The sequence below is a fragment of the Pogona vitticeps genome, chromosome W, assembly GCF_051106095.1.
Source record: "Pogona vitticeps strain Pit_001003342236 chromosome W, PviZW2.1, whole genome shotgun sequence".
In the NCBI taxonomy this organism is placed as follows: domain Eukaryota; kingdom Metazoa; phylum Chordata; class Lepidosauria; order Squamata; family Agamidae; genus Pogona; species Pogona vitticeps.
In genome coordinates this window covers 2,675,714-2,692,648 of record NC_135798.1, presented here as the reverse complement: position 1 = coordinate 2,692,648, position 16,935 = coordinate 2,675,714, and the positions used below count along the sequence as shown (strand labels likewise).

The 16,935-nt window shown below is 40.4% G+C and overlaps 1 protein-coding gene and 2 long non-coding RNA genes across 3 annotated transcripts in view; 1 reads left to right on the top strand and 2 right to left on the bottom strand.

Annotated features, from left to right (window-relative positions):
• The window catches only part of LOC144584989 (uncharacterized), a 13,100-nt gene extending 3,796 nt beyond the window's left edge, over positions 1–9,304 (top strand). Inside the window, exon 2 of the mRNA XM_078382417.1 lies at positions 982–9,304. Coding sequence (XP_078238543.1) covers positions 1,186–2,286 — 1,101 coding nt within the window. The 5' untranslated portion in view covers positions 982–1,185 and the 3' untranslated portion in view covers positions 2,287–9,304. The remainder of the gene's footprint in view (positions 1–981) is intronic.
• The window catches only part of LOC144584997 (uncharacterized), a 259,478-nt gene that overhangs the window by 86,732 nt on the left and 155,811 nt on the right, over positions 1–16,935 (bottom strand). The gene's annotated exons all lie outside the window — the stretch shown is intronic.
• LOC144585007 (uncharacterized) overlaps positions 1–16,935 on the bottom strand; it is a 39,301-nt gene extending 22,366 nt beyond the window's left edge. The window contains exon 1 of the long non-coding RNA XR_013539514.1: positions 5,406–16,935. This is a non-coding gene — a long non-coding RNA (uncharacterized LOC144585007). The remainder of the gene's footprint in view (positions 1–5,405) is intronic.

Genomic DNA, 16,935 nt, shown 5'->3' with positions numbered 1-16,935 from the left:
CCTTGGTAGGATTTAACTTCTCTTCCTCTTCATCCATTAACATTTATCTTTATTTATCAAGACTTTAAACCAATCCATTTTAGCATCACATCTCCATTTGGCACCATACACTGATGACATACCCCAGAAAAGCAAAACCCAATAGTAAGAAATCCTCAAACTTCAGATATTTTTGTAAAAAAAGAACTCTAACCCATAAACCCTCACAGCTATATTTAATAATATTTTCCCCCTTTTCTGCAAGATTCTACCTGGCCACGGTCAAGTGCAAATTCCTGCACCTTGGAAAAAGAAACCAATTGCACAGTTACAAGATGGGGGATACATTGCTCAGCAAAAGTTCGAGTGAGAGGAATGTTGGAATTGTTGTAGATCGCAAGCTAAATGTGGGCCAACAGTGGCTTTTTATTGATCCAGGTTCTCCAGCTCTTCCTTCCCTTTCTCCTTTCATGGGTTCACCATTTTCAATATATTTATGGATTTGCAATGCCTTTAAATTAAGTACTGTACAGTGGAGTAAATTTGCAAGTAAACCATGGAACTTTTCCAGTAAAACCTCAATTCTAATCAAACCCTCTCCTTGTATTTCTGAGTAAGCTGGCTGGATAGCTCTGTGGTTTAAATATCTGGTTGCAGAACCCGAGGTTCCCCCGCTGTGTCTCCCACGGATAAGGTCAGCTTGTGTGGCCTTTGGAAAACTGCAAGGTCCCAGAACCAGGGAATGGGGAACAACTTTTGAGTATTCTCTACCTAGAAACCCCCGAAAAAAGGGTTGCCATCAGTCAGAATTGACTTGATGGCCCATGTTTAACAGTATTTTGGATAGTGGTTAATATTAATCAACTATATTTTCCCATCACTGTCCCTTTGGAAGTATCCATTCAGGCAAGGTGTGTCCATGCTATTTTCACAATACAGGAAATTCTCAAATGTTGTCAGTAAAGCCTTCAGGAGACATATGCCTTCTTTTTTCTCTATCAGGTACCAAAGACGTTGGCCAGAATTATACAGAGCCACTTCTTCTGGCCCTGAAAAGAGACAAGTGTGAAGCCAGGAAGAAAAGCTTAGAAAAACCCATCAGCTAAAGGAGAAATGGCTTAAACACCTGAAGTGTGGAGACAGCTTCAGACCAGTGCCACTAGTTTAGTTTAAAGAACTCACCCTGGGGAGAAATCATACAAAAACATGGAATGTGAAAAGAGTTTCAGCAGGAGAAGAAATCTGCGTTCACATCAAAGAACTCACACTGGGGAGAAACCATGTAAATGCATGGAATGTGGAAAGAGCTTTAGTCTCAATTGTGTCCTTAGGTTACATCAAAGGACGCACACTGAGGAGAAAACACATAAATGCATGGAATGTGGAAAGAGCTTTAGTCACAGTGGTCAGCTTAGATTACATCAAAGGACCCACACTGGGGAGAAACCACATAAATGCATGGAATGTGGAAAGAGCTTTAGTCGCAGTGGTGAGCTGACGACACATCAAAGGACTCACACTGGGGAGAAACCATATAAATGCATGGAATGTGGAAAGAGCTTTAGTCAGAGTGGTCATTTTAGGTTACATCAAAGGACCCACACTGGGGAGAAACCACATAAATGCATGGAATGTGGAAAGAGCTTTAGAAGCAGTGATGCCCTTACGTCACATCGAAGGACTCACACTGGGGAGAAACCACATAAATGTATGGAATGTGGAAAGAGCTTTAGTCGCAGTGATGCCCTTACAGCACATCGAAGGACCCATACTGGGGAGAAACCACATAAATGTATGGAATGTGGAAAGAGCTTTAGTCAGAGTGGTCGGCTTAGGTTACATCAAAAGACCCACACTGGGGAGAAACCACATAAATGCATGGAATGTGGAAAGAGTTTTAGTGACACTGGTGGCCTTAGGATACATGAAAGAACGCATACTGGGGAAAAACCACATAAATGCATGGAATGTGGAAAGAGCTTTAGTTGCAGTAGCAACCTTAGGATACATCAAATGTCTCACACTGGGGAGAAACCACATAAATGCATGGAATGTGGAAAGAGCTTTAGTGGCAGGGGTCAGCTTAGGTTACATCAAAGGACCCACACTGGGGAGAAACCACATAAATGCATGGAATGTGGAAAGAGCTTTAATCAGAGTGGTCATCTTAGAGTGCATCAAAGGACCCACACTGGAGAGAAACCATATAAATGTATGGAATGTGGAAAGAGCTTTAGTCAGAGTGGTCATCTTAGGTTACATCAAAGGTCTCATACTAGGGAGAAACCACATAAATGCATGGATTGAGCTTTAGTCGCAGTGATGCCCTTAGGTTACATCAAAGAACCTGCACTGGAGAGAAACCACATAAATGCATGAAATGTGGAGAGAGCTTTGTCATGGTTACCATTTGGGTTAAAGAACAGTGGTTCTTTATTTCAGAGGAAGATAGTCAAACTTTTGCATGGTCTTACACACATTTGCTAGTGTGTATCTTGATGATATTGCAATTTTCAATTCTGATTTTGAATTTCACATGTCACATTGAAACTGTCTTGTCTAGAATCCAGCAAGCAGGATTGACAGTCAAAGTGACTAAGTGTCAGTGGATGCAGGGAAAAGTCATGTACTTGGGTCATTTAATTGGACACGGAGAAATTCAGCCTTTGCAAGCCATAAATGATTGGCCTATTCCTACAACTAAAAAGCAAGTTCAATCCTTTTTGGGCCTAGTTGGCTATTAAAGAAAATTCATTCCTGATTTCAGTCATTTGGCAATGCCTTTGATGGAGCTAATGAAGAAAAGACAGCCTGTCATGGTAAAATGGACACCTGAGTGTCAAGGTGCTTTTGAAGCCTTAAACGCAGAGATTAGTGTTGCACCTATACTAAAATCACCTGACTTTGACAAACCATTTATTCTACAAACAGATGCTTCACATTTGGGTCTTGGAGCTGTACTGTTACAGAAAGGGGAAGATGGGATTCCTAATCCAATCTCATATTTCTCCAGAAAACTCTTAGAGAAATTACTCAGTTCTAGAAAAAGAGGCCTTATCTATTATCTGGTCTCTTAATCTTCTTAGGTCTTATCTATGGGTATGTAAATTCACTCTGCAGACAAATCATAGAGCTTTGGTTTGGTTGCAGAAGATGAAATCTCACAATCAGAATTGCTGAGATGACATTTGGCATTACAAGATTTTGATTTTGATGTTCAGCACATTGCTGGAAAGTTTAATGTTCTGGCAGATGGTCTTTCCAGAATGTATTGTGAAGAGCCTCGTGGCGCAGTGGTTAAAACGCTGTACTGCAGCTAAAACTGTGCTCACGACCTGGGGTTCAAATCCCAGGTAGCCGGCTCAAGGTTGACTCAGCCTTCCATCCTTCCGAGGTCGGTAAAATGAGTACCCAGCTTCCTGGGGGGGGGCAATGTGTAGCCTTTATAATTAAAATTGTAAACCGCCCAGAGAGTGCTTGTAGCGCTATGGGGCGGTATATAAGTCCAATAAATAAATAAATAAATAAAATAAGATCAAGATATGACAGACTGTTGAAACACTGTTAATGTTTCACTGTTTCACTACTGATATGTTCCTGAGCACATGTAGAGTGCGTACTGTATTGAGTATTACTAACATGACTGTTTTTCTATTGTTTAGAAAGTAGAAGTGCTTAACCTAAAGAATGTATTTACATGCTGCTGTCAGAATGTTTTTCTACCTCAGTGCTTTGCTAGATTAAATGCAATTTTGAATGTGTTAAAGTTAATCATTAGTATTTGCACTATGAAATCAGCTAATTACTGCTGATTATTGTAACTAGTAGCCAAAAATGGAAACTAGATTTCCTGTTTCATATTTTTGGAATTCCCAGAGGTGGCATGTCATGTTTTAGATTATTAAGACTAAAATATAATTTACTAATGGGATTTGTAGTCGTGGAATTTTGTAGAAGGAATCCATATTGGTCTGTGTTAGCATAAGTGGATGCTTTGAGAAGCTGTTTCTCCTAGAGCTAACTGGAATTTTCCATGAAGCTGCCTTGGCCAGAGACAGTAAGGAGCCAAGACACATCATCAGGACAAAGGACAACAACACCTACACATCCCGTGGGAAATGAAGGTGGAGTGTGAAGAGACAGCCCTTTATGCGGATTAGTTAACATCACAGAACAGTGGAGAAGAAGGGTGGTCCCAGCATGAAAGAAAAATGGAGAATGGAGACCGAGAGAGCTTGGATTTTTAGAATGATTTTTAGTATTGATTTTAGGATGGAGTTTTGAGTTCCAAATGCTAGTTTTTACTGTTATGCTAGGATGTAGTTCAGAGAAAGCATACAGAAAAGGGGCTATGCCTAGCCTACCTTCTAAGCTATTTTTAGAGGGTTTTTTATTTTATTTTTGTAGCTGGAATTTGCTAAGATTCTAACTGTATTATTCATGGAAATGTACTGGAATGCTATGCTTTTGCAACAAACTGAATATCTCTGAATTCTTTGTTTTTCTAATAAAACAATAATACTTAAAATCCTAAGTTTGGTCTCTTGGACAGCAAATCTGCAAGTATTAAGTGACAGGCCACAGAGATGCTACTTGAGTCCATTACTACCGTGAGTTTTGTTTGTCTTGACAGACTTTAAAACTCATTATTTCTAGCTTTGGTTCTCTCTTCTGCTCACTGCCATCCACACTTGTTGAAAAACAGCCCTGACCTTTGACTTGGGTTTGGGAGAGAAGCGGAGGACTGTCCGACTGTTAGCTTCTGGGATTTCCCCTTGTGGGATGTCGCTCTGTGAACGGTAGTGGTGCTGGGGGACTCCTGCTCTACCCCTTGACCTCTTGGTCACACCGTTACAAGACAGGGGATACCTGGCTCAGCACTGCTAGGAGCGAGAAGGACCTTGGAATCAGCAGTGTGATTTGGCTGCAGAAAAGGCCAATGCTGTGAGCTTTGCCCATCTCCAAGGAGAAATAGACAAGCCGGGAATAGAGAGATTCCACTGTCCAGCGCCCTCCAATTTAGCTGATGTGAGCCCAATATCAGTCAGGCAGCCACACTGACCCCCTTTTCCTCAAGTCTATCCCCTATTGAGGATCACAAAGAACCACACCATAAACCACTCAAGGAAAATACTGGGCCCAATAAGTACGTGGCCAAGAAATAGGTAGCGGTATAATCAAGCTTTTCTGTTCAAGAGACCAAACTTAAGATCTTAACCATTATTGTCTTTATTAGAAAAATAAAGTTCTAGAAAGAATTCAGTTTATTGCAAAAGCACAGCATTAAAGAACATTTCCAAATAAGTCATTGGAATACTTGACAAACTCCAGCTAGAAAAATAAAAGAAAAATAAAATTCACACTAGTCTATATGAAAGGCTAGGCCTTCCTTCTATTTTAATTTTAAAAAAAAACTACATTCTTACGTATCCAGGAATCTCATAGTCCATCAGGAATTGTAAGGTCCATTATAGTCCATGATGATGAATCGCCATCTTAATTCATAGAAGGAAAAAATAGGCCCTGCTTCTCTCTCTTCTTTCTCCTTCTTTCTCTGTCTTCCCAAACTCCATTTTACAGACCGTGGCTCTTAACCCCCCTTGTCCTTCTTCTAGCTAAGAACCAATCAGGATGAAAGGAAAAATGTTACTTCCCGCCTCCGGTTCCCATGAACTGCCAGGTGCCTCTTTACACATCTCTCAGGAATGTTTTGACTGCAAAAACTCTTCTCTTCAGCCTCCTAGCAACGAGATAAGGGCTGAGAGCTAGTGGACAAAAACAGCATCTTGAACTTCTAGCACAGACGCTTGCATTGATTCAAAATGGATTCCCTGAATACAGTTACATGACTACATAATCCATCTACTAGACCCACTATAGCACATCAAAATCACATATTATCACAAATGCTATTTAGGCTGCATTAAGAGAGGAGAGTCTCCAAATCCCATGAGGTGCTAGTTCCATTCTTGGTAAACCTAATCCTTCTAGTTTCTGATATTAATACCAGTACTTTTTATTAATTCTTGCTTTTTCATCACCATTTCAAAATTTGTTAATTATATTTTGCCAGTCTTTCAAATCTTCCTTTACTGGTTTCAACCTAAAGAAAAAAAAAATAGGCACTAAGCCTTTGTTACACATTTCATAGTGCGTTAAACTAAACATAGTGCGTTAAACTCTCTTACAAATTATCCTCCATATTTCTGTCAATTCTTTTTTCTATTTCCATCAGTAGTTTATGTTTATGTTGTAAAATGTCAAGAAAGCTTTTGATACGTGGACACAAACAGTGTCCTTGGTGGAAGCGTAGATGTTGCACCTCTAGAGGGAATGAGAGAGACCTGACAGAAACTCCGTGCTTTGTCTTTCTCTCTGGATGCATAAACTTGTGACAGGCAAACATAATTATCAAAATACTTTGTATTTAAACGTTTAACATAAATAGCTTAACTTCACTATAAAAGCATGTACAGAGCATATAATGACTTTTTTGCTCACGATCCCACTCTCAGCCTGACCGCCCTTAAGCAAAGGGGCAGCAAGGAATGCTCTGCCTGACCTGCTTTTATACCAACTTCAGCCCCTACAATCCCAGGTGCCTTCCTGTGGCTACGGCAGCCTCAAACTTTCCCAGTGAATCAGCTTCAGGGGTTTGGCTGACCTACATGCAATTTTCCTATGTATGTTGAAGACTTTAATTTACTGAATTTCTCAGTGACCTGATTTATATTAATATTTTGACATAAAATTCCTGTACGTAACCTCCACCTCCTAGCTTCTTTATAATCACATGTGCCCTTAAAATCCATATTCACCCACGTGTGATTTGCTACATTTATTAACCCTACGTCTGTCTTATCAACTCTAAATCACAATCACTAGATGCAACTATATATAATCTATCCTAAAATAACTTTTATATGCTGATGAATAAAACGTGTACTTCTTTACATCTCCTTTCACTTCTCTCCAAACATCTTGCATGTCAGTTCTATTTATCAGTTTATTTCATATTGTAATATTATACCTTCTTTCATCCTTGGTAGGGTTTAATTTACAGTCACGCCCCGCTTTACAATTGCCCCGCATTACGACGAATCCACTTCAAAAGATCGCAAAACGATGGTCTAAATAGGATTTTTTCGCTTTGAGATGATCGGTTCCCTGCTTTGGGAAATGATTCTTCGCAAAACAATGTGTTTTTTAACAGCTGATCGGTGGTTTCAAAATGGCCACCGGATAATTAAAATGGCTCCCCGCTGTGTTTAGGAATGGATTCCTCGCTATACAGGTGCTGAAAATGGCTGCCGTATGGAGAATCTTCGCTGGACGGTGAGTTTTAAGGCCATTGGAATGCATTAACGGGATTTTAATGCGTTTCAATGGTTTTTTTATTTTCGCATTACGATGTTTTCACTCTACAGCGATTTCGCTGGAACGAATTAATGTCGTAATGCGAGGCACAACTGTATCTTCCTCTTCATCCATTAACATTTATCTTTATTTATCAAGACTTTAAACCATTCCGTTTTAGCATCACATCTCCATTTGGTCCTATACTCTGAAGACATACCACAGCAAAGCAACACCCAATAGTAACAAATCCTGAAATATTACTATTTTCCTTAAAAAAACCTAACCCATAAACCCTCACTGCTACATTTAATAATATTTCCCTCTTTTTTTGGCAATATCCTACCTGGCCACAGTTAAGTGCAACGTCCGGCACCTTGGAAAAAGAAACCAATTGCACAGTTACAAGGTGGGGGATAGTTGACTCAGCAAAACTACGAGTGAGAGGGATGTTGGAATTGTTGTAGATCGCAAGCTAAATGTGAGCCAACAGCGGCTTTTTATTAATTCAGGTCCTCCTGTCATGAATTTGATTATGAAAATGGAATAGAGTTGTATTTCATAGGATTTAGTTCAGAGCTGCAACGAAAAAGCTAGAAATCTGCTTATGCCCAGGTGCTAATTAGAGAGAAAATGTACAAGGTCAATTCTTCTCCAGCTAAAGAAAAAAAAAGAGTTAAGAAGAGCAAGCTGACCTTATCTTATCTCAACTCCTCGATGGACAAGGACATAACTTCTTAATTTAAGGAAGATGGGCGAAGAAGAAGGAGAAGGACGGAGAAGAGAGATGGGGGAAGAGTTTGCTTTCACGACAGCCAGAGACGACACATGGAGAGAGATGCGTCTGGCAGAACTTTAATCAGAAGACTGCGTAAGAATGCTTATTTAAGATCTAGATAGACATTTTATTGTTTTCACCTTATAGAGGAAATGACTGGTGGCTAAGGCTGGGGGTTATTTTGAAAATACTAAATGACGTTAAACTAATCTTGTTGAAATGGTATCTTTTGTAATAAAATATAAAAAGACAAATTGTCTGTAAGCTGTCTCCATGTTTAGACCAAGCTACTGTAGTCAATTGGATATTTTGAACTAAGATTGTTTTGATCTGGCCACATTACCATATTACCAAAAGAGGGTCCTGAAGTAATAAAAGAGGAAGAGCAGACCTTCCAGATTGTTTATATAAAATCGAGACAGACTTGGGTGAAGGAGTGAGAAGTCGCCTAGGGCAAAATTACAGGACCCGGTTTTGCTAGCATTAGGGACTAATCATTCTGAATCCCTCTCTGTCTCGTGTAAAGGCAGTTCTAAGGAACGCTTTTACCACATGGTGGCAGCGGTGGGATATTATTCACGTGCCGTGTTTACCACATGGTGGCATCTTGGGATCTGAGCCTTACGTGCCGTGTTTACAGTATAGTGGCAGATGGGATTTGGTTTGCGCTTTGCTCAAGGGCTGAATTAGCGCTTGTAATTGTTTTATGAAGGCAGATGTGTGAGCAAGCAGATACACACTGCTGAATAAAGGACAAGAGAAACTTCTCTGGCGTGAGCTTCAGAGCAAAGCAGGGAAGGTTGTAAATTATTGTGACTGGAGAAGACTCCTATGCAGAAAGCTCAGGCTAAAGTGATGCAAGGAGAGATTCTGCCAGTGGCTTAAGAGTTCTAAGGAACAAGCATTGTGCTGTTTAAAAAGTGCCAGCTCGTTTCACTCAGGTGACAGAGTGGCAAAATTGTTTTGAGTGTAGCAGGAGTCTATAAGGAGCAGCCAGGATAATAAAAGTAATTTAAAAGTAATTAAATAAAGTTAAAAAAAGGAAAATTTCCTACCCCAAGCCAGAGCCAAAAGGATTTCCTGGAGGGAAAGTAGGATCAGTCAAAGCTGACAGTTTAATTGTTTTATTGCTCCTCCCGTGCTTCGGCCAAGGCTGCAGGGAGGGAGAGAAGGAAAAAAAAAAAGGAAAAATGGCTTTTAGCAGTCGGTGTTCACTGCCTGAATTATCAGTGGATAAGTAGATTTTGTCAGCAATGGAGCATAGTTCCTTACTGCAGAGTGGAGCAAGATCAACAACTATTAGTAGTTCGCTACAGATACCCAAAGAATTTCATATGAGGAGTGCTGTCACAAGATTTACTGAAGAGGATGCCCAAAGGTTAATGGAAGCAAATCCAGAAGTTGTTAAACCTAAAGTGAAGCCAAGAAAGGCACAGCAGTACACTGGGGCGGAACAAGTTCCAACTCAGCAGGACCTGCTAACAGGAGAAATAACCATGCAGAGGGGAGCAGCAGTGGCAGAAGCCAGCAGCAGTCCAGCAGATAAAAGGGATGTAAGTTTCAGGTTGCAAGAACAGCTTACCCTGATGATGGCAGACTTCATGGAGAGCCAGAAACAATGGGTGAATGCACACACAGCAAATGAACTTCAAATAAGAAGATACCACGAAATGAAACTACAGATTTTAGAGAAGCAAATTGCTGAGAAACAACAAGCCAGAGACTCAATATCTAACATTGACAGGAGAAACCTACCATATTACCAAGAGGGCGATGACATTTTTTCATTTTTGTCACTTTTTGAATCTTCATGTGCTGATCTGAACGTGCCAACACAATTATATTTAAAACTTCTACGATCACAAGTTTCCGGGGAGTTAGCCACCATTTTAGCAAGAAGTTCCAGCCAAAATTTAACTTGGGAACAGTTTAAAATTTTGGTTTACCAAAGAGAAGGTTTTACACCGGAATGGCTAAGACAACAGTTTAGAAAATTGAGGAAGACTCCTCAAATGAGTTATTCTTCCCTTGCTGATCAAATAGAGGTGTTAGGCGACCGTTGGTTAGAGGCTGCCAAGGTCAATACATTCAAGGACTTAAGAATGCTACTGTATATAGAACATTTTCTAAATTTAGTACCACCAGAGTTAAAGAGTAGCTTATTGGAGAAAAATTGCACAGACCTCCAAACGTTGGCGCTCAAAACCGATGAATTAATTTCCTTCAAGAAGAGTGAACCTATTACCAGAGGAAGGCCTATTCCAGAAGTGCTTAGAAGGCAGAGTCAATACGAATCCAAGAAGACAGTGGTTCCTGAACCAAGACAGTCTTTTGCTGGAGAGAGAAGAAGCATGGGCCCTAACCAGACTAGGTCACCCTTGACTTGCTTTCAATGCGGAGGAGCCCATTTAAAAAGGGATTGTCCACGACTGGCGGGATCAACTAGTCAAGAGGAGAAGCCAGTTGGCAAAATCCCGTTACCTGCCCCATGGAGATTTCAGCAGACACCCTTACCAGCACCAAGGAGATTCGAGAAGGCACCCATACCGGCTCAACGGAAATACAAATCAACAACCCCGAAGGTCAACTATCTCAGTGCAACACCACTAGAAATACCAGAAGAGTTACCAGCAGAACCACATGAAGTTAATCAACTATGTAATGTGCCACCCCAGAGACAAGGAGGAGTCAAGCCAAATTTTTCTGAAACCAGTGAAATGCAAGCAACGGAGCCAAGGATTGTGCCAAGGATAATGGGCTTACAAGTAGCTCAAATCTCTACAACAGTAAACCAGCAGACACCCTCAGGGGAGAAATTTTCAGTTATAGAGCCTAGTAGCATCCTACCGGAAGAACAGTTATCTTGGTCACTGAAAAGTTTTTCGGAACCTGTAACCCTACATTTTTCTACGGGAGATTTGACCATAAATGCCTCTAGGGATACCGCTGCCGATATCTCATCAATTAACAAACAGTTTGTGGATCCAGGACTAATCTTGAATAACCTGAGATGTCCAGTGAAAACATATGTATCAGGAGAAATAATCGAGCGATTCGCACCACTCGTGTATGTGCAAATTAGCTACAAGAATTGGAAAGGTGCAAAATATTTATTAGTGCATGAAGGTAAACCTGATTTTTTATTGGGAAACGATCTAGCATTTCTTAACCACCAACACACTTTAAAATCAGCTTCCATACAAGCAGTGACACGTGCGCGAAGCAAGGCAATAGAGCAAGTCCCAACTGAAGATAACTCTGAGGATGACTCAGAAGGACAATTAGCACAGCTGCAGCAGCACCTTGAGGACGAACTAGATAGTTCAACCAAAACAAAAACTGAACCAGAGGATCTACCAGTACCAATGGGATCAGAGGAATTCAAACAAAAACAGATGGAAGACCCTACATTGGATTCTTTGAGGTCTCAAGCCGACAGTTACGCGGTACATCCGGTACAACAAAAAGTAACCTTTTTGTGGGGACAAAATGGACTATTGTACCGAGAATATTTTCCCAAATCAAATGAACAGGCGGAACCAGTACAACAACTAGTCATTCCAAGAGAGTACAGAGAAAGAATTCTGCAACTTGCCCATGATAGTCCAAGTAGTGGACATCTTGGAATTCAAAAAACTTTAAGTAGGATTTCGCAGCATTTTTATTGGCCTGGCATTTCCAAAAAAGTCAAGGACTATGTTAATTCCTGTGATTACTGTCAAAGAACAGGGAAACGGACTGATTGTACAAAACAAAAATACTATCATGACAAGAAGGCCCGTCACCGAGAGTTTGCAGTGGGTGATATGGTATTGGTACTAAACCCGCTCAAAACGTCAAAATTGGAAGTAGTTTGGGAAGGTCCAGGGGAAATCATACAAAAAGTGGGAAATGTGAATTATCTTGTGAAAATGTTAAATTCATCCAAGAAACCAGTGATGTATCATGTAAATAGTTTAAAAATGTATAGAAACAGATCTGCAAATAATTCTAATTGTAACAATGTGGGGAGAAAAATCGAACATAATGTAACAGATCGTTGAAAAATTGTATGCTGATGTAATATGGTTACCTTGAATTTATGTTTAAAATTAATTAACTTGTTTTCTTTTTCTGTATTTTTCATAGAGATGTATTTAGCCATAAGAAAAGATATATTACTGTTATGAATTTAATACTTTGTTAAGATAAATTTAAGTTCACATATAGTCTTGTTAACCTTTCATAATCAAATGTTAAGTTAGTAACAAAATAAGAACTTTAATAGTCCTATATTTTGTATCTTTAAGGGGGGGCGTGTCATGAATTTGATTATGAAAATGGAATAGAGTTGTATTTCATAGGATTTAGTTCAGAGCTGCAACGAAAAAGCTAGAAATCTGCTTATGCCCAGGTGCTAATTAGAGAGAAAATGTACAAGGTCAGTTCTTCTCCAACTAAAGAAAAAAAAGTTAAGAAGAGCAAGCTGACCCTTATCTTATCTCAACTCCTCGATGGACAAGGACATAACTTCTTAATTTAAGGAAGATGGAAGAGAAGGAGAAGGACGGAGAAGAGAGATGGGGGAAGAGTTTGCTTTCACGACAGCCAGAGACGACACATGGAGAGAGATGCGTCTGGCAGAACTTTAATCAGAAGACTGCGTAAGAATGCTTATTTAAGATCTAGATAGACATTTTATTGTTTTCACCTTATAGAGGAAATGACTGGTGGCTAAGGCTGGGGGTTATTTTGAAAATACTAAATGACGTTAAACTAATCTTGTTGAAATGGTATCTTTTGTAATAAAATATAAAAAGACAAATTGTCTGTAAGCTGTCTCCATGTTTAGACCAAGCTACTGTAGTCAATTGGATATTTTGAACTAAGATTGTTTTGATCTGGCCACATTACCATATTACCAAAAGAGGGTCCTGAAGTAATAAAAGAGGAAGAGCAGACCTTCCAGATTGTTTATATAAAATCGAGACAGACTTGGGTGAAGGAGTGAGAAGTCGCCTAGGGCAAAATTACAGGACCCGGTTTTGCTAGCATTAGGGACTAATCATTCTGAATCCCTCTCTGTCTCGTGTAAAGGCAGTTCTAAGGAACGCTTTTACCACACCTCCAACTCTTCCTTCCCTTTCTCCTTTCATGGGTTCACCATTTTCAATACATTTATGGACTTGCAATGTCTTTAAATTACATACAGTGGAGGAAATTTGCAAGTAAACCATGGAAATTTTCCAGTAAAACCTCAATTCCTATCAAACTCCATCCTTGTATTTCTGAGTAAGCTGGCTGGATAGGTCAGTGGTTTAAATATCTGGTTGCAGAACCAGAGGTTCCTTGCTGCGTCTCCCATGGAAAAGGTCATCCTGTGTGGCCTTTGGGAAACTGCAAGGTCCCAGAAGCAGGGAATGGGGAACGATTTTTGAGTATTCTTTACCTAGAAACCCCCCCAAAAAGGGTTGCCATCAGTCAGAATTGACTTGATGGCCCATGTTTAATAGTATTTTGGATAGTGGTTAATATTAATCAACTATATTTTCCCATCACTGGCCCTTTGGGAAGTATCAATTCAGGCAAGGGGAGTCCAATGTTGTTTGCACAATACGGCAAATTTTTCAAATGTTGCCAGTCAAGCCTTCAGGAGACATATGCCTTTCAAAGGAATCAAAGACAGAGCAAACTCTTCGGTTTGACCTCCAGTTAGATTCTGTTCTGGGCTACATTCTCAAGACATCATCTTTTTTCTCTATCAGGTAACAAACACGATGGCCAGAATTATACAGAACCACTTCTTCTGGCCCTGAAAAGAGTCAAATGTGAAGCAGGGAAGAAAAGCTTGGAAAAACCCATGAGCTAAAGGAGAAACAGCTTAAATGCCTGTAGTGTGGAGACAGCTTCAGACCAGTGCCTCTACTTCAGTTTAAAGAACTCACCCTGGGGAGAAATCACACAAAAACATGGAATGTGAAAAGAGTGTCAGCGGGAGAAGGAATCTGCCTTCACATCGAAGAATTCAGACAGGGAAGAAAACATATAAATGCATGGAATGTGGAAAAAGCTTCTGTGAAAATGGTCAGCTTAGGTCACATCAAAGGACCCACAATGGGGAGAAACCATATAAATGCATGGAATGTGGAAAGAGCTTCAGTCAGAGGTCGGGATAAGTTAAGAAGGCATAAGGGGCTCATTCAATTTTGTGCTGGTTTCCACTGGAAAGAATAAACAAAATGCTGAAGTAATGCAAAACAGAGAGAAAAGAGAATAAATGGAGTACATTTTGAAGTGCCTCTTGTGAAGTGTTTTACTTCCATCGTTAATTAACAGAGAAATATCACAAAATAGACATAGAACCTTATGCTTACAAAATGAAAATAAGCATAAATTGTGCAATAGAACCTTTTAAAAAATTAATGCAAATAGAGAAAAGAATGGATGTTCTAAGGCTAACTGATGAAAGAAAAGCAAGTAGTGAAGAGAGAAGCTGTCATTTGTTTTATAAGGCTCCACCCTCAAAAATAATTTCAGATTTCAGGAATCTTTATTGGCATACTGCATAAAATAAAACACAAACAAATACAATGAAATACATCTAAAATGTTCATCGGCTAACAGGTGGGAAGGACCAGCGGAAAGCATATTTAGGGCTCTTCATTCTGCGAGAGCACGCTATGACGTCTCTGCATAATGGCATATACGTATCTAGCAGTTGACAGGGTAACTTCCTTAATATTGCCACTTAAAAGATGTTGCATTTTCCTCAAATCATCCCATCCAGAATGAGAGGAGAGAAAAGCACTCAGATGAGACAGGCGAATATCCTAGTACAGAGTGCAATAAAATAGCATATGCTGCAGGGATTCAACCTCTCCATGACCACACGGGCAGACTCTCAGTTCTATTGGTCAGCCCTTATACCTGCCCTGCACTATGCTCGATGGTACTATATTGCATCTGGCAAGGGTAAATGCCCATCGATCTTGTGGCTGTTCTAAGTGATAAAGATAGCTTGGTCTACAGCCATAGGTGAGGGGCAAAGTGAAGTGGAGAATAAACTCTTTGGGCAGCCCTATGCAAAGTTTGCCCTTCTATATCCAAAACCCTTTTTTAATTGTTTGAAGCACCCTGGATGGGGGGTCTTGAGCCCAGTAAATCTGGTGACAGCCCCAGGGTCTTGATTTTCTTAATAAATAGAGCCAGACCTTTTGGAAACAGACTGTCAGCAAGCAGCACTTGGCATAAGGTGTCCTTGGGTGAGAAGAAACAGACTTTGATCCAATATTTCAGGAATCTGAGCCAGGCCTGGGTCTTGATCCTGTGTTGACCACCATCAAGGCATAGAGCAGCATAAGGCACACAGGGGGGGAGGCCAAAGATTTTATATAGAAATGTAGATTGGACTCTTTCCACAGAGCTGTGTAATGCAGACATCTAAATGGGAACACCATATAGAAGCTGTGATGCTGATTTCACATTAAAAATCTGCAGTGCGGCAGGGATGTAAAAGTGGCCCCACGTATGATGGAAACGTAAGATAGCCTGTGCTGAGAGGTTTGAAGACTTAATCGCTGCCCGTTGGTGAGTTGTCCAGCAGTGTCGGTAATGAAAAAAGACACCCAAGTACTTAAACTCTCTAACCTGCTGGATATAATTGCCACTGAAGGACCACGAGAAGGATTTCCAAGCTTTGCCAAAAGCTATAATTTTAGATTTCTCAAAGTTTATCTGGAGATTATTGTGCATCAAATAGTCATAGCAACCGGTAACCAGCCGCTTTAGGCCAATCCTTGTGCGGGAGAGGAGAACCATGTCGTCCGCATATAATAGAATTGGAATCTGTAAATGGCCTAATTTGGGGCTATGACCATTGATATTATGTAGGAGTGGGGTGAGGTCATTAATAAATAAATTGAACAGAGTTGGAGCCAGAACACAGCCTTGCTTCACTCCTCTGTTGGCGAAAATCTGATTGGAAAGTGCCCCCTGCGTCAACATTTTTATGCGACATGTGGAGCCCTCATGGAGTTTTTGGATTAAGAAAAGGAGACTCCTGTCAATACCCAGCCTGGTGAGCTTTAGCCATAGGATATCTCTATCAATGGAATCAAAGGCCCCTTTTAGATCTAGGAAGGCTGCATAAAAGCAAGTATTATGCTGCGAAGTGTATTTAGAAATCAGATGGGATAAAATCAAGCAATGGTCTAATGTAGAGTTCCCTGCCTTAAAACCCGCTTGTTCAGGTCCCAGAATATCTTGATTTAATAGCCAGTCTTGTAGTTTGTGGAGTAAATGACTGGTGTACATCTTCCCAATGATAGCGAGAAGGCTTATTGGTCTATAATTTGCAGGGGATTTCTTATCGCCCTTCTTATAAATGGGAATAACTATGGCCTGTGTCCATGCTTTAGGCATGATACCAGATCAATTAACGGTGGTAAATAAAGCAGCAAGCACAGGTGCCCACCAATCGGGGTAAGCCTTAAGCAGTTCCGGAGGAAGGGCATCAGGACCCAGAGCCTTTCCAGTTCTAAGGTGTCCTATAAGTTTTGTTATTTCACTAGTTGTAACTGGGACCCAGTCCGGAAGATCGCTGGGTGGGAGCGAGTCGGTTGGCACTGTGGCCAAGAAGTGCTGTTCCCACGTCTCAGTTGGTATATAGGGGAGGTCCTGTGAGTTCTTATTAAAAATGAAAGAACCTGAAACCACTCCCAACATTTTTGTGACCTGAGCTGATAGCCTGAGCTAAATGAGACCAACAGTCCATTATAGAGCGATGATGGAGCTTCTTAATGGCTATTCTGAGGTGGTTTTTCAACTCGAAATACTGAGAGGGG